The sequence below is a fragment of the Panthera uncia genome (genome assembly GCF_023721935.1).
Source record: "Panthera uncia isolate 11264 chromosome A1 unlocalized genomic scaffold, Puncia_PCG_1.0 HiC_scaffold_17, whole genome shotgun sequence".
In the NCBI taxonomy this organism is placed as follows: Eukaryota; Metazoa; Chordata; class Mammalia; order Carnivora; family Felidae; genus Panthera; species Panthera uncia.
The window spans coordinates 1535967-1553669 of NW_026057577.1; the positions used below are offsets into that span (position 1 = coordinate 1535967).

The 17703-nt window shown below is 41.1% G+C and overlaps 1 protein-coding gene across 1 annotated transcript in view; it reads left to right on the plus strand.

Moving 5' to 3' along the window:
• Positions 1-389: 389 nt before the first annotated feature.
• PGBD2 (piggyBac transposable element derived 2) overlaps positions 390-17703 on the plus strand; it is a 36784-nt gene continuing 19470 nt past the window's right edge. The window contains exons 1-3 of the mRNA XM_049648957.1: positions 390-503; positions 3576-3700; positions 15867-15930. Of these exons, the coding sequence (XP_049504914.1) occupies positions 15914-15930 (17 nt within the window). The 5' untranslated portion in view covers positions 390-503; positions 3576-3700; positions 15867-15913. The remainder of the gene's footprint in view (positions 504-3575; positions 3701-15866; positions 15931-17703) is intronic.

A 17703-nucleotide genomic window follows, 5' to 3' on the forward strand; every position in this document is an offset into this window, starting at 1 on the left:
ACAAGATGGTCAGGGTCTTAAAATGACTTTTCTTATGTAGAGAAAGCGAAGTTTGTACTTTTCCAGAGCCCCCCCCCCCCCCAACTCATTCTGTTTACAGAACCACCATCCTAGATAGAAAAAAGCCTCCTGCTTTTGTGACCAGGGGCGAGAAAAGTGCCTAGACTAGCACGGGAGAGAGCAGTGTGAGCGGAGCAAATAGGAGATTCTCCGGACACTTCTGCAGCTCAGACCAGCTCGCAGGGGTACTTCCAAGGTCCCTCTAGGCTCTGCGGAGGCCCTGGCCTCTCTGTGGTTGCTCGGGTTGGGGCGTGGTCGGGGGCGTGGTCGTGGGCGTGACTGGGGCGGGACACAGAAGGCAAGCCCAGGCGCCCAGAGCGCTCTGGTGCCGGACGTTGCGCGGCCGCGACGCCCGAGGCGGGCGCGGCCCGGCGCTTTGGGGTTCCCTGCCTCGCGCTGTGTCCAGCGCAGCTCAGCGAGCCTTCAGCCCGCACGGCGCGCAGGTAGGCGTCGGCCCGCTCGCGTTGCGGACCGCCCTGGTTTGGGTTCGGGAGCGGTGGGGCCTGGCGTTGCGTTTTCTCAACGGCATCCCAGGCTTTGGCCCTCAGCGCCGCGCGCGGATAGTGGTTACAAGGGACTGGTATGGGGACAATGGGCGTCTGGGCTCCTAAGGCCGAACAGCGGCACTCCCGCTGTAGGGCGGGAGGCGGGCTGAGGGCGGTGCGGACTCAGCCGAGAGAACCTAGAACCTTTGGGCTGAGCGGGAATGCGCTGAAGCAGGATGTACGGGAGTTGAGTGGTCGCCACCTGTGGGCGGAGTCCCGGCTGCGGAGAGACCTGGTAGGGGGCGAGTCTCGGGCCGCGCTCCCTCAGGGGAGGGAGCACCCTCAGGGAGGGGTGACCCTGAGCGGGGACTTGCTGGGTGCTTCTGCCTGCCTCTGCGTTCGCGGAGTGCCTTTTGTTTTCCTATTCTCCGTTTGATTTTGTAATGGGGAAGAGGAGGGGAGGGGGCTGGTGTCTCACAAAGGCTTTTCCCCAGCCGTTTTGCACGTGGCTCAACTTTGAGGCATTTACATTTGTAAAATGTCTTATTAAAGAAATATTTTCGAAATAATTTCAGAATTAAGAAAAAGTTTAGAAACTAGTACAAAGAATTCTCATTCTATTCACTTGGACTCCCCAAATGTTAACATCTAATTTAACAGAACCGCAAAACTAGGACACTAACATCTATAGGTTCTATTCAGATCAGTCTGTTTGTCTAGCCCATTTCTTTTCTGTGGTATAGGATCCAAGTCAGTATTTAGTTGCATTTAGTTGTGTCATTGGACAAATTTACATTTTAACCAGTAGAGGCTCTCTCCCCTTCAGAGTGGCATTGGAAGCACCAGATCTCAAATCAGAGGGTCTTTTCTTCCTCCCTGCCAGGCCCAATAGAGAGTGGCAGCTTTGGTCATCCTCTGTGCCTTGACCCATCCTGGTCCTAGCCAGCCTCTCCTGATTCTCCTTCTACTTATCAGGCCTATCTCCTTTTGTCCTCAAATCTCTGAAGATGCCCTCCTTGGCCATCTTCTCTTTCAGTCTGGGCATCTTCCCTGGGTGATCTCTTGTGGCTTTAAGGATTGTTGTGGTTTTGAGCAAACCCAGGTCCAGCCCAGGTCATTTCTCTGTCCCAGACTTGCTTAGCCTGTGGCCTACATGATACGTTTCTGGGTTATCTCAAAAGCATTTCTGCCTCAATATGAGCATAAGGCACCTGGAGCTCACTCACATCTGGTCCTCTTCTAGTGCCCCCAATTTCTGTGAATGGCATCACCTTACCCTAGCCACCCAGACACTCCTGGGGAAGGCATCCCTTGTCAGCTCTTCCCCCAGCTCTAGCCTGCAGTCAATACAGATTTGGTTACCTTTTTGAATTCTCCGTGGGCTGGCCCACTTTTCTCTATGGCAACCACCATCCTGCCTTTTGTCTACCTGTACTTGCTTTGGTGCCCTCAGTTGGCTGCACCACAGTCAGAATAAGCTTGTTAAAATGTCCAAGTGATTGTGTCGTATTCTGCCTATAATCTTTAAAAATATTCCTTTGCTAAAAAAAAAAAAAAAAAAAAAAATAAAGGGGTTATTTCTCACAGTTTCAGAGAATCTTTATAAGTATATTTTGGTAAGGGTCAATCATATGTCAAGAGTTCCTAGTTCTGTTCTGAATAAGTGCCTGAAAGTCAAAAGGTGAAGATGAAAATGAAGGCCTGATAAGGTGGATTAGGTTCCCTGAACTATGGCCATTTGCTCATTTGTTCAGTTCGGCAAGTATTTATCGGGTGCATACTGCATGCCAGGAGTTGTGTTGGCTTCTGGGGATATAAAGGTGAATAAATTTACCAGGCAACTGCCTGGCCATGGGGGCACTTGGTGAGGTCAACATGCAGTAACTCTTGACTTAGATAAGAACATTGCAGGACATAGGGTGGCCTGAGCCTAGGCAGGGGCTCAGTAGGGGAAGGCTCAGGACCAGGCTGTTTAGTGGCCTTGATCTAATACCAAGGCCTGTGCAGTTGTGATCTGGGAAGCTCCTTGGCAGATTGTGAGGATGGGCCAGTGTCAGAATGACTGATTGGGGGCTGTCACTGAATGTCAGTGAGTGGAAGAGGACTGCCTAGGGCACAACAGAGAAAAGCTGAGCTGCTGAGGGTTAGCATGACTGTGCAATGGTAAGCAGGTCACATTATCTGACCCCAAACTGGCCAGACGTGTTTGGATTTTATCAAAGTCATACTAAAGCACCCCTAATCAAACACAGGATTTCTGCAGCAAAATGTGTGGATACCTACAGTTAGAAATAGAGATTGCAGAGAGCCTCACATCATTTTAGATTTTGCTGCCAGAGTTTTTTGGTACATTTTGAAGAATTGTTCAGTTTTCACAGCATTTTTGACTTCTGAGAATTGTGGGGGGAGGGATTGTGGATCTCAAATGATAGCTAACACTTTTAGAGCCGGGCCCCTTGTATGTGCTTCACATGCCTTGACTCTTATCTTCACAGTGACCCCACTAGGATTGGTACCATGGAAGATATCATTTTATAGGTGAGGAGATGTGGGCACAGACAAGGTTAGCGACTTACCCATTGTTACAGAGCTTGCCACTGGTGGCTCCATGGTCTACATTCTTACCAGGCTGCAGATTTGTGAATGGGAGGTGGGGAGAGGGGTTGAAGGACCAAGGTCTTTCTCCTACTGTTTAGACACCTAGCATCTATAGCCAGCCTGCCTGAGTGCTGAGGAAGGTCAGAGGAGAAGGGAGGTGGGAGGCCCATAGAGGTTATAGTCACATACTCAGATACACTAAGGGCCTGTGGGACTTGTTTCCATGATGCCTGCATCTTGTGTGGTTGGGCTGTAGGGGAATTTATATGCAGCGTCAAGTAGACCAGAGGAAGAGGTGAGGTGGTCAGAGACGCTGTGTGGACAAGCTGGGATGTGGGCTGGCTGGGCTTTGAGAAATAAGGATTCTGTAAAGAGACTCTTCATGAGACTATAGAGTGGGGAGATAACTGTTTTCTAATTTTCTTCCTCTAGTTGTGCAAGATACATGTGTTCTGGAACACCACAGAATACCTTCTGCCTGCCACTCCTTCATCACCGGAGACAGCAGTCTTCCTGAGGGGCACAGAGTGGATCAACTCGCTAGTATTTGCTCACGGGTGTGCAAATATCCTTGTGCCTTTGTGTGTGTCTGTGTGAGTGTGCAAAAAATATATAAAGTGCATGTGAACAAAAATAATGAAACAATGTTGAATATCCTGCTCAGTTTAAGAAATGGAACCTTATCCAAACCTTAGAAGTCATTTATCTGTCTGCTCCAGTTCATCTTTTCTCTTCAGAGGTAACCACTGTCCTGAAGTATCTTTTGATCATTTCCTTGCATTTCTTTATGGTTTTACCATGTGTATGTATGTATTTCCAGATAATACATACTTTAGTTTTGTTTACCTTTTTGGTCCTTATAAAATGAATGCATGTAATGAAGTATGTGGGGTTTTTTTGCTAATGAATTTTTTTGCTAATGAGTTTTTTTGCAATTCATTCAGTGGTGTGTGTGGCTGAAGTTCTTCATTCACTTTTTTTGTTGTATTTCATTATACAACAAAAACAGGGAGATCCTTTTTTGTTGTCATAACTGGCAAGTGAGGTGCTACTGTCTCTAATGGGTAGAGGTCATGCATGCTGCTAAACATTCTGTAATGCACAGGACAGCCTCCCCATCTCCAGCCCTCCCACACACTGAAGAATTGTTTAGTCCCCAGTGTCATTGCTGAGGCTGAGAACTCCTGCCCTAGGGTAAATACTTGGGGTGGATTGCTGGGTGTGAGTTTGGGCATAGATACTAATGCACCTTTTACACTCCTTCCAGCACTATGAGGGCTCTTGTATGACTCATGGTCCTCTCCAATACTTGATAATGTCTGCCTTTAAAATTTTTGCCAACCTAGTGAAGTGATGTGTGAAATGATACCTCAATCGTGATTGAAATTTTTATTTCCCTAATAATAATGAGATTGACTGTCTTTTCATGTTTGCATGCTGTTTGTATTTCCTTTGAGAAGTACCTGCTGATATCCTTTTACCCATTTTCCTGTTGTGTTATTTGTGTTTTTCTTAATTGTTCCTCTGATTTCTTTGTATATCTTAGATTCTTTGGGTCTCCTAGATACTAATCCCTTATATTTGTTACAGATAACTTTTTCTATTTATGAGTTTCTTCTGATGAACTAAGAAGTTCTTAATTTAAATGTGGTATAATTTATCATTTTCTTTATGGTTAATACTTTCTGCGGAAAGATGTGGTTCTTGCTGGTCCCCAGGTGGATGTGACTGCCTTTGGGACCACATTCAGTCAAGGCTGCAGCTGAACCACAGGACTGCTTCAGGGACCACAGCTGGGACTAAGATTAGCTGGTCTGCCACTGGGGGATTGGGTCGGTGTGTCTCCCACTGGTTCCCTGGACCTACCCTAGACTGTGGCAGAGAGAGGCTGAAACCATGTCTGAGGGCTGCTTCTGGGTCCACAGCTGACACTGAGGTCAGCAGGCCTCATACTAGAAGAATGGATGGGTGCTGCTGGGTCCCTGGGTGAGCAGGACTAAAGGCAGGACTAGAGCCTGGACACAGGGGTGCTTTGGGATCCGTAGTCTGGTCCAAGGCTGGGGGACCTATTATTGGTGTGTGGACACTGTGGCTCTTCCTAAGTTCCTTGGCACATGGGATTGGTTGCAGGACTATGGCCAGGCAGGCCTGGAGCTCAGTCTCTAGGGAGTTGAGGCTGCCTTTGGTTTGTAGGCCACACTGCATTTGGTGAACTTGCCACCAGAGTGCTGGCCTTTTTTTCAAAGAAGCTTTCCTTAGTCTTGGTTCACCCCAGTTTAGAAGCCTGCTACCTGGATCCCAAAGCACCTACAAAGGCACTTTTCTGTGGTTGGCTGCCAAATCATTGTGTAGGGAGACACAAGATAGGGACTTTCTGTTCTTCCATCTTGCTGACATCACTGCTGTTTAGGATAGACCAAACATTGTCAGTTTTGCTGTTCAGGTCTCAGTAATTTTGTCTGCTTGATCATTAATCACTGAAAGAGGTGTATTGAATCTCTCACTACTGTGATGGATTTGTCAGCTTCTGCAGTTAATTTTTACTTTATTTTGAAGTTGTTATTAAGTGCATAAAATTTAAAATTATTATATCCTTCTAGCAAGTAGGAGATTTTTTCTCTAGAAGTTACCTTCTTTTTCTCTGATAATTGTAAAAATTAACATAAAATAAAATTTGCCATATTAACTGCTTTTCACTAGTGTTAATATACTCAAATTGTTTTACAGCCAATCTTGAGAACACTTTTATCTTGCAACTTTGAAACTCTATACCCATTAAGCATCATCTCCCCATTTCCCCCTCCACCCTCCCCACTGGTGTTAGCAACCACCCTTCTACTTTCTGTTTCTATGAATTGGAATAATTTAGATACCTCATATAAATGGAATCCTACAGTGTTTGTCTTTTTGTGATTGGTTTATTTAGCATAATATCCTTAAGTTTCATCCATGCTATAACATGTAACAAGATTTTATTCCTTTTTGAGACTGAATAATACTCCATTGTAAGTATATACCACATTTTCTTTATCTAGCCATATATATATATATATATATATTTAATTTTTATTTAAGTACAAGTTAACATACAGTGCAATATTGGTTTCAGGAGTAGAATAAAATGATCCATCACTTACAGACAACATCCAGTGCTCATCATCACAAGTGCCCTCCTTATTACCCATCACCCATTTAGCCCATCCCCACCCACCACTCCATCAACCTTGTTTGTTCTCCATCATTAAGAGTCTCTTATGGTTTCCTTCCCTCTCTTTTTTTTTCCTCTTCCGTATGTTCATCTGTTTTGTTTCTTAAGTTGCATATTTGAGTAAAATTATGTGGTTATTTGTTTTTTTCTGAATGAATTATTTCACTTAGCATAAAATACTGTAGCTCCATCCACCTCTTTGCAAATGGCAAGATTTCATTCTTTTTGAAGGCTGAGTGATAATGTTCCTGTGTGTGTGTGTGTGTGTGTGTGTGTGTGTGTCCATCTGTCCATTCTTTATCCATTCATCAGTTGATGGATGTTTGGGCTCTTTCTATAGTTTGGCTATTGTTAATAAGGCTGTGATAAACGTTGGGGTGCGTTGACCCCTTTGAATCTGTATTTTTGTATCCTTTGGGTAAATATCTAATAGTGCAATTGCTGGATTATAACGTAGTTCTATTTTTAACTTTTTGAGGAACCTCCGTACTGTTCTCCAGAGTGGCTGTACCAGTTTGCATTCCCACCAGCAGGGCCAAAGGGTTTCCCTTTCTCCACAATCGCGCCAATGCCTGTTGTTTCTTGTGTTATTAATTTTAGCCATTCTGACAGGTGTGAGGTGGTATCTCATTGTGATTTTGATTCATATTTCCCTGATGATGAGTGATGGTGAGCATCTTTTCATGTGTCCATTAGCCATCTGGCTGTCTTCTTTGGAAAAGTTTCTGTTCATGTCCTCTTCCATTTCTTTACTGGATTATTTGTTTTTGGGTGCTGAGTTTGGTAAGTTCTTTATAGATTTTGGATACTAACCCTTTATCAGTCAGATATATCATTTGGAAATATCTTCTCCTGTTCCCTAGGTTGTTTTTCAGTTTTGTTGATAGTTACTTCACTGTGCAGGATCTTTTTATATTCATCAAGGTCCAATAGCCCATTTTTGCTTTTGTTTCTGTGCCTCCGGTGATGTATCTAGTAAGAAGTTGCTGTGGCCAAGGTCAAAGAGGTTGCTGCCTGTAATACAGCAAAATTCCTCTAGAATTTTGATGGTTCTCTGTCTCACATTTAGGTCTTTCATCCATTTTGAATTTATTTTTGTGTATGTTATAAGAAAGTGGTCTAGTTTCATTCTTCTGCATGTTGCTGTCCAGTTTTCCCAGCACCATTTTTTAAAGAGACATTTTTCTATTTGATACTCTTTCTTGCTGTATTGAAGATTAATGGACCATATAATTGTGGTTCCATTCCTGCATTTTCTATCTGTTTCATTGATCTGTGTGTCTGTTTTTGTGCCAGTACCATAGTGTCTTGATGATTACAGCTTTGTAACAGAGCTTAATATCTGGAATTGTGATGCCTCCAGCTTTTCTTTTCTTTTTCAGGATTGCTTGGCTATCTGGGGTCTTTTCTGGTTCCATACAAATTTTAGGATTCTTTGTTGTAGCTCTGTGAAAAATGCTGGTGGTATGGGGTCAGGATATTGACAGGGATTACATTAAATGTGTAGATTGCATTGTGTAAAATGTAGACATTTTAACAATGTTCTTCCAATCCATGAACATGGAATGGTTTTCCATTTCTTTGTGTCCTCTTCAGTTTCTTTCATAAGTGTTCTATGGTTTTCAGAGTACAGATCTCTTACCTCTTTGGTTAGGTTTATTCCTAGGTATCTTACGGTTTTTGATGCAATCGTAAATGGGATTGATTCCTTGATTTCTGCTGTGTCGTTATTGTTGTTTAATGCAATACATTTCTGTACATTGAAATTGTATGCTCCAATTTTGCTGGATTCATTTATCAGTTCTAGCAATTTTTGGGTGAAGTCTTTTGGGATTTCTAAATAGAGTAACATGTCTTCTGCAAATAGTGAAAGTTTGTCTTCTTCCTTGGTGATTTGAATACTTTTTGTTTCTTTTTGCTGTCTGGTTGCTGAGGCTAAGACTTATAATACTATGTTAAATAGTATGGTGAGAGTGGACAGCCCTGTCTTCTTCCTGACCATAGAGGAAAGGCTCTCAGTTTTTCCCCATTGAGGATTGTATGAGCTGTGGGGTCTTTCAGATACGGACTTTATTATGTTGAGGTATGTTTTATCTATCCCTATTTTGCTGAGGGCTTTTTTTTTCAAGAATGTATGCTATACTTTGTCAAATACGTTTTCTGCATTTATTGAGAGGATCATATGGTTTGTGGCTTTTTTTTTTTAATGTGTATCATATTGATTTGTGAACACTGAACCACCCCTGAATCCAAGGAATAAATACCGCTGATCGTGGGCAATGAATCTTTTAAGTCCTGATGGATACAATTTGCTAGTATCTTGTTGAGGATTTTAGTATCCATGATCATTGGGAATATTGGCCTGTTCTCTATTTTAGTGGGTTCTCTTTCTCATTTTTGGATTAAGGTAATGCTGGCCTTGTAGAATGAGACTGGATGTTTTCCTTCCATTTCTGTTTTTTGGAACAATTTGAGCAGGGTATATATTAACTTTTCTTTAAATGTCTGGTAGAATTCCCCTGGCAAGTTGTCTGGCCTTGGACTTTTGTTTGTTGGGAGATTTTTGATAACATTCAATTTCTTGGCTAGTTACGGGTCTATTCAAATTTTCTATTTCTTCATGTTTTAGTTTTGTTAGTTTGTATTTTTCTAGAAATTTGTCCATTTCTTCTAGATTGCCCAGTTTGTTGGCATATAATTTTTCTTAATATTCTCTTAGAGTTGTTTGTATTTCTGAAGTGTTGGTTGTGATGTCTCCTCTTTCATTTGTGATTTTATTTATTTGGGTCCTTTGTCTTTTCTTTTTGATAAGTCTGGCTAGGGGTTTATCAATTTTATTAATTCTCTCAAAGAACCAGCTCCTCGTTTTGTTGATCTTTTTTTTTTTTTTAATTTCTATACCATTTATTTGTGCTCTAATCCTTATTATTTACCTTCTTCTGCTGGCTTCAGACTTTATTTGCTTTTCCTTTTCTAGCTTCATTAGGTGTAAGGTTATTGTGTAACCTTGTGTATTGAGACTTCTCTTCTTTTTTGAAGTAGGCCTATATTGTGATCTATTTCCCTCTTAGGTCCGCCTTTGCTACATCCCAAAGGGTTTGGACTGTCGTGTTTTCATTTTCATTTGCTTCCATGTACATTTTAAATTCTTTAATTTCCTGGTTAATCCTTTTCATTCTTCAGTAGGATGTTCTTTAACCTCCAAGGGCTTTCCATATTTTTTCTTGTGGTTGACTTCAAGTTTCATAGCATTGTGATAGGACAGTATGAAGGGCATGATCTCGATATTTCTGTACCTGTTGAGGACTGATATGTGACCTAATGTGATCTGTTCTGGGGAATGTTCCATGTACACTTGAGATGAATATGTATTCTGTTGCTTTAGGATGAAATGTTCTGAATATGCCTGTTAAGTCTCTCTGCTCCAGTGTGTCATTCAAAGCCATTATTTCCTTGTGGATTTTCTGCTTAGGTGATCTGTCCATTACTGTCAGTTGGGTGTTAAAGTTCTCTATCAATGAGTTTCTTTATGTTTGTTATTAATTGATTCTTATATTTGGGAACTCTCAATTGGACCCTAAGTATTTAAAATTGTTTGATCTTTTGTTTTTAATTTTTTAAATGTTTATTCATTTTTGAGAGAAAGAGAGAGAGAGAGAGAAAGAGCATGAGCAGGGGAGGGTCAGAGAGAGAGAGGGAGACATAGAATCTGAAACAGGCTCCAGGCTCTGAGCTGTCAACACAGACTGCAACACGGGGCTCAAACCCACCAACCATGAGATCATGACCTGAGCTGAAGTCGGACACTTAACCTCCCCAAATTGTTAGATCTTCTTGATGGATAGACCACTTAACTGTGATGTAATGCACTTCTTCATCTCCTGTTACAGTCTTTGGTTTATTTTTTATTTATTTTTTTTTGCTTTATGTTTTTTAATTTTTTTTTATTTATTTTTTATTTAAATTCAAGTTAGTTAAAATATATTGTAAAAATGATTTCAGGAGTAGAATTTAGTGATTAATTACTTACATATAACACCCAGTACTCATCCCAACCAGTGCCCTCCTTAATGCCCATCACCCATTTAGTGCATCCCCCCATGCAGTATCCCTTCAGCAACCATCAGTTCCCTGTATATAAGAGTCTCTTATGGTTTGCCTCCCTCTCTGTTTTTGTCTTATTTTTCCTTCCCTTCCTCTATGTTCATCTGTTGAGTTTCTCAAATTCCACATGAGTGAAATCATGATTATTTGTCTTTCTCTGACTATTTTGCTTCACATATACACTCTAATTCCATCCATGTTGTTGCAAATGGCAAGATTTTATTCTTTTTGATCACCAATTAGTATTCCATTGTACATATACACCACATCTTTTTTTTTAAATATTTTAAAAAAAATTTTATTTATTTTTGAGAGAGAGACAGAGTATGAGTGGGGGATGGGCAGAGAGAGAGGGAGACACAGAATCCAAAGCAGGCTCCAGCACAGAGCCTGACGCGGGGCTTGAACTCATGACCTGAGCCGAAGATTGGATGCGAGATCATGATCTGAGCCGAAGTTGGACGCTTAACCAACTGAGCCACCCAGGCGCCCTGATATATACCACATCTTCTTTATCCATTCATCAGTTGATGGACATTTGGGCTCTTTCCATAATTTGGCTGTTGTCGATAGTGCTGCTATCAACATTGTGGTGCATGTGTTCCTTTGAATCAGCATTTTTGTATACTTGGATAAATACCTAGTGCAATTGCTGGGTCGTAGGGTAGTTCTGTTTTTAACTGTTTGAGGCACCTCCATACTGTTTTCCAGAGTTTGCATTTCCACCAAGAGTGCAAAAGGGTTCCTCTTTCACAGCATCCTCACCAACATCTTGTTACTGTCTTTGATTTAAAATGTAATTTGTATGATCTAAGTATGGGTACTGTGGCTTTCTTTTGACAGCCATTAGCATGATAGATGATTCTCCATCCCCTCACTTTCAATCTGCAGTTGTCTTTAGTTTAAAATGACTCTCTTATAGGCAGCATATTGATGGGGTCTTGGTTTTTTCTTGTTGTTGTTGTTTTTAATCTGTTCTGACATCCTGTGTCTTTTGATTAGAATATTTAGTCCATTTACATTCAGAATGGTTATTGAAAGATATGAATTTAGTGCCATTTTGTTACATGTAAAGTTGGTGTTTCTGGTGATGTTCTCTTTTCCCTTCTATCCTTTTTGGTTTTGGTTTTTTTTTCCCCACTCAAAGAGTCCCTGTTACTATTTCTTGCAGGGCTGGTTTAGTGGTCATGAACTCCTTTAGTTTTTGCTGGTCTGAGAAACTCTTTATCTCTCCTTCTATTCTGAATAACATACTTTCTGAATAAAGTATTCTTGGTTGCATATGATTCCTATTCAGCACGTTGAATATATCATGCTATTCCCTTCTCTCCTGTCAAGTTTCTGTGGACAGATCTGTTGTGAACCTGATATGTTTTCCCTTATAGGTGAAGGACTTTTTTGCTCTGTGCTTTCAGGATTTTTTCCTTGTGTGTATTATTTTGTGTATTTGACTATGATGTGTCTTCATGGTGGCTAACTTTTGTTGAATTTAATGGGAGTTCTCTGTGCTTCTTGGGATTGTGATGTCAGTTTTATTCCCCAGATTAGGGAAGTTTTCGGCTATAATTTACTCAGATAACCCTCTACCTTTTTCTCTGCATCTTCTGGGACTCTTATGTTTTGAATGTTATAACAGTTTAAGGAGTCACTGAGTTCCTAAAGTCTATATTCGTGATCTGAAACCTTTCTTTTCCTCTTCAGCTTCATTGCTTTCCATAATTTTAGATTCTGTGTCACTGATTCTTACCTCTGCGTCCTCTCTGTCATGGCACCCATTCAGGTTTGTATCTCGGTTATAGCATTTTTAATTTTGGCCCGACTAGTTGTTAGTTCTTTTGTCTTTGTAGTAATGGATTCCTTAGTGTCTTCTATGCTTTTTTCAATATCAGCTAGTACCCTTAAAATTTTTGTTTCAAATTCTAGTTCAGACATCTTATATCTGTGTTGATTAAATCTCTGGCCATGAATTTTTCCACTTTTTTCTTTTGGGATGGGATGAATTTCTACTTGTCACTTTGGAGGTCAAAAAAAAAAAAGTGAGGGAGAAAGAGATAGAGAAGAAAGCAGGCTAGATCTTCAGTGTGTTTTGGTCTCCTTGTTAAGAGACACTTGATCCAAAATAAAAAAGAAAAATAAAACAAATAGAATAAAATAATAATTTAAAAAATAAAATAGCGTGTGGGTGGCTTAGCCAGTTAAGTGTCTGACTCTTGATTTTGGCTCAGGTCATGATCTCACAGTTTGTAAGATCGAACCTCACATTGAGCTCTGTGTTAACATTGCAGAGCCTGCTTGGGATTCTCTCCCTCTCTGTCAGTTCCTCCCTTACTCACTCGTGCACACTTTGTCTCTCTTTTATAATAAATAAATAAACAATAAAAATAAATAGAAAAAGAATAAACAAAAATTCCTTTCTCTATATATACATACGTACATATATGTATACACACACATATATACACATACATATATATAAATCCAAAGGAGGCTAGATCCTGTTTCCTCTAGAGCTGAAGCTTTGTAGCACTTTATTATCAGTAGACTTGGTGCATGTGAGGGATTTGTGCTGATATTCTGGGGTAGGAGCTGATTGCTCTGATTCTCAGGAGGACTTGCCCTAGTCAAGTTGTACTTGCAGAGCACAGTGGGGTGAGGCTTTCAGTAAGCAGCTCCAGCTTCCACTTGGTGATGCTGTTTTGTTCCCTGAAGTTGGTCAGAGTTGAAGGATGGGGGAAGAATGGTTTTTCCCTGCTTTCTTATCTCTGGATCAGGGACCTCATGCATACTGCTCCTCAGGAAGCCCTCACAGATGATCAAAGAGTCACCCCTCCTTTGTTCCAAGCTTCTGTCAGATACCCGTCATCATCCTATGTATGAACTGTCTGCCTACCAGGAGGCACAGCACTTCTGTGTTTTATCTGTGGCATGACTGAGTTTCAAAACTCACCCTGAGGTGCAGACTTCTGCTGATCCTCTGGGGGAGGGTCTTGCTGTGTGCTGTGGCCAGTGCTGGCAGTCCCAGAAAACAGTCATGTGGCTGCACAGCAGTTTGGAGTTTATGGTAAATCACAGCACAAAGCCAGCACCAAGGTTTGCTGTCCTCAGCCAGTATCTTTGTTCCTTTGCTGATGAACAGGGCAGTTCAATGGCTCCTGCAGGATCTTTTGCCCCCAGAGAGGCCATATCACCTCTACCAATGCACCCCAGACAGGGGAACCCTTTCTTCCTGTCTGATCCAGGGGATCTGCCTGCTCCTGGGTGTCTGCCGTCCTTCCCCACCAGAACACTGCTAATGCTGCCAGGCATGACCACGGTGATGGCACTGATCTCTGAAACTTTAGACTCTGTACTCTGCTGTTTATAAAACCTCCAATATTAAAACCCTTTCCTTTTGCCACTCAGTGGTTTTGGGGAAGAGTTTTCTTGTGCAATCCCCTGCACATTTTCACTCTTTTTCTCACTCTTTCTCTCATTCTCTTTAACTCTTCTTTGTCCATATTCAGGGCTCCATGTCCTTTGTAGCACCTGCAGCGCTTTTCTCTCTTAAATCAGTTCTTTGCACCTCATACCTTCCTCAAGGTGGTCTTTTTTCTGCTTGTAGATGTGCAACTTTGTTCTCTCAGTCCTCAGATTGGTTTCTTGGATGTTCATAATGATTTGATATTTATCTAGTTGTGGTCGAGGAAGGAGACAAACTTAGGGTCACCCTACTCCTCTGCATTTGTAACCTGGGGCCCAAGATTTTGTTCTTTTTATGGGTGAATAATATTCTATTGTATCACATATTTTTAATCCATTCATCTATTTTTATAGTTCCTAAGATATGAAGTTAAGTTTTTTTTTTTTTTGGATCTTTTTATTTATTTAATGTATGTGTTTATAACTATAAACTTCTCTCCTAGAAATCATTTGCTGCATCCTATATGTTTTGATATATTGTGTTTCTTTTTCATTTGTTTCAAGATACTTTTTATTTTTTTTAATATTTTATTTATTTTTGAGAGAGTGCAAGTGGGGAGGGGTGGAAGGAGAGAGGGACAGAGGATCTGAAGCGGGCTCTGCACTGACAGTAGCGAGCCTGATGTGGGGCTTGAACTCACGAACTGCGAGATCATGGCCTGAGCTGAAGTTGGATGCTCAACCCACTGAGGCACCCAGGTGCCCCTTAGTTTTTTTTAATGTTTATTTACTTATTTTTGAGAGAGAGATAGAGCATATGTGCAAGTGTGCAAGCATGAGCAGGGGAGGGGTAGAGAGAGAGGGAGAGGAAGAATCCCAAGCAGGCTCTGTGTTGACAGCGCAGACTCCCAGATCCCGATGCAGGGTTTGATCTCATGAACCATAAGGTCATGACCTGAGCTGAAACCACTTAACCAACTTAGCCACCTATGCACTCCAACAAGATATATTTAAGTTTTCTTTTTAATTTCTTCTTTAATCCATTGGTTGTTAAGGAGAATCTTGTTTCATAGTCAGTTCTTTACATATCTAGGACTTCACTGTCAAATGCACTGGCCGCTGGCTAGGAATATATGACTATCTACGTTAAAATTAATTGAAATCACATAAAATTAAAAATTCACTTTCTCAGTCACAAGCCATATATCAGATGTTTAATAATCATAGGTGGCTCATGGCTACCATATTAGGTACCAATGATACAAAACATTTCCACTATTATAATAACTTTCATTGGCAATCCTGATATAGAATAATAGTTGTTCACCAGGAGCAATTTTTACCCTATGGGACACTTGACAATATCTGGAAACATTTTTGATTTCTACAAACAAGGGATGGGTATTCTGGTTTCTTTTGGATAGAGGGCTGGAGAGCTATTAAACATCCCATAATACACAGGACAGCCCCCCCACAGCAAAGACTCATTCAGCCAACATGACAATAATTCTGATGGTGGGAAACTCTGCCCTACAGTGTATTTTTTTTTTTTTTAATTTTTTTTTTCAACGTTTTTTATTTATTTTTGGGACAGAGAGAGACAGAGCATGAACGGGGGGAGGGGCAGAGAGAGAGGGAGACACAGAATCGGAAACAGGCTCCAGGCTCCGAGCCATCAGCCGAGAGCCTGACGCGGGGCTCGAACTCACGGACCGCGAGATCGTGACCTGGCTGAAGTCGGACGCCCAACCGACTGCGCCACCCAGGCACCCCCCTACAGTGTATTTTGATGTGAAGTGTGAGGTGGAGATCTTGTTGTTTTTCCCTCTGCTTAACCAGTTGGCTAGACACCATCCCTGTCCCTGTATACTCAGTCCATTTACTCTGCTGGTGAACCTTAAGCTAGAGATGTTTTTTGTTTTTGTTTTTGTTTTCCTTAAATGGTCTAGAAAGTCCTGTTGACTTTCTACTTAAGATACGATTTTTAAAAATCAATTTTTGTTGCCTTACAGATTCTTTGACTTTTCACATAAAGACCACTCTGTGTTCCCAGTATATCATGGCTTCAACTTCAAGGTAAGTCCTGTTTGATGAAAGACTTTATGCAAGTGATTAATTCTCTTTGAAATGCCCAAGCCCATGACATTTTTAGCCCTTAGTCTTACTGACCTCACTAAGCATTTGGTCTCTAGAAGGAAAAAGTAGGAAGAGAGAGGAGACTGGGAGGATGGAGAAAAGGTGAGGCAGACAAGGTCGGGTGTGTGGGATAAGTGTGGCCCTGTAGTTCCAGTGTCTATACTTGATCTAAAAATGTGATTTACTTTCTGGGGTGCCTGGGTGTCTCAGTCGATTAAGTGTCTGACTTCAGCTCAGCTCATAATCTCATGGTTTGTTGGTTTGAGCCCTGCGTCGGGTTCTGTGCTGACAGCTCAGAGCCTAGAGCCTGCTTCAGATCCTGTGTTTCCTTCTCTCTCTGCCCTTCCCCTACTCACTCACACGCTCTCTCTCTCTCTGTCTCTCAAAAATGAATAAGCATTAAAAAAATTTAAAAATGTGATTTACTTTCCTCATCTTTTAATCCACAAGATGGTTGCTACTGGGGCTGCTTCAGTCCCTGCAAGCCTTCCCACTCTAGGAGTCTTTTTGTTTGTTTGTTTCAAGTTTTATTTAAATTCTAGTTAGTTAACATATAGTGCAATATTGGTTTCAGTAGTAGGATTTAGTGATTCATCACTCACAGATAACACCTAGTGCTCATCACAAGTGTCCTCCTTAATGCCCATCACCCAGTTAGCCCATCTCCCCATCCACCTCCAACCCTCCAGCAACCCTCAGTTTGTTCTCTATAGTTAAGAGTCTCTTATGGATTGCATCCCTCCTTTTGTTTTATTCCTTCTCCTATGTGCATCTCTCTTTTTTTTTTTTCTAATTCCACATATGAGTGAAATCATAAGGTATTTGTCTAACTGAATTATTTCACTTAACACACTCTACCTCCATCTACGAATTTGCAAATGACAAGATTTCATTCTTTTTAATAACTAATATTCCATTGTGTGTGTGTGTGTGTGTGTATACACGACATCTTTATCCATTTATCAATTGATGGACATTTGGTCTCCTTCTATAATTTGGCTATTATTGATAATGTTGCTATAAATATGGGGTGCACATGCCCCTTAGAATCTGTGTTTTTGTATTCTTTGCATAAATACCTAGTAGTACAACTGCTGGATCATAGGGTAATTCTATTTTTAACTTTTGAGGAACCTCCATCTCTTTTAGAGTGGCTGTACCAATTTGCATTCCAACCATCAGTGAAAGGGAGCTCCCCTTTTCTCTGCATCTTCTCCTATATCCGTTGTTTTCTTGTGTTAATTTTAGCCATTCTGACAGGTGTGAGGTGGTATCTCATTGTAGTTTTGATTTGTATTTCCTTGATTAGTGGTTTTGAACATCTTTTCATGTTTCTGTTAGCCATTGGGATGTCTTCATTGGAGAAGATTCTATTCATGTCCTCTGCCAGTTTTTTAACTGGATTATTTTTTTGGGAGTATTGCAGTTTATAAGTTCTTTATAGATTTGGATACTAACCCTTTATCAATCAGATATGTCATTTGGAAATATCTTCTCCTGTACCCTAGGTTGCCTTTAGTTTTGTTGATAGTTACCTTTGCTGTGCAGGACCTATTTATCTTCTTCAAGTCCCAGTAGTTCATTTTCACTTTTGTTTCTGTGCTTCCAGTGATGTATCTGGTAAGAAGTGGCTATGGCCAGCGTCAAAGAGGTTGCTGCCTGTATTCTCCTCTAGGATTTTGATGGTTTCCTGTCTCACATTTAGGTCTTTCA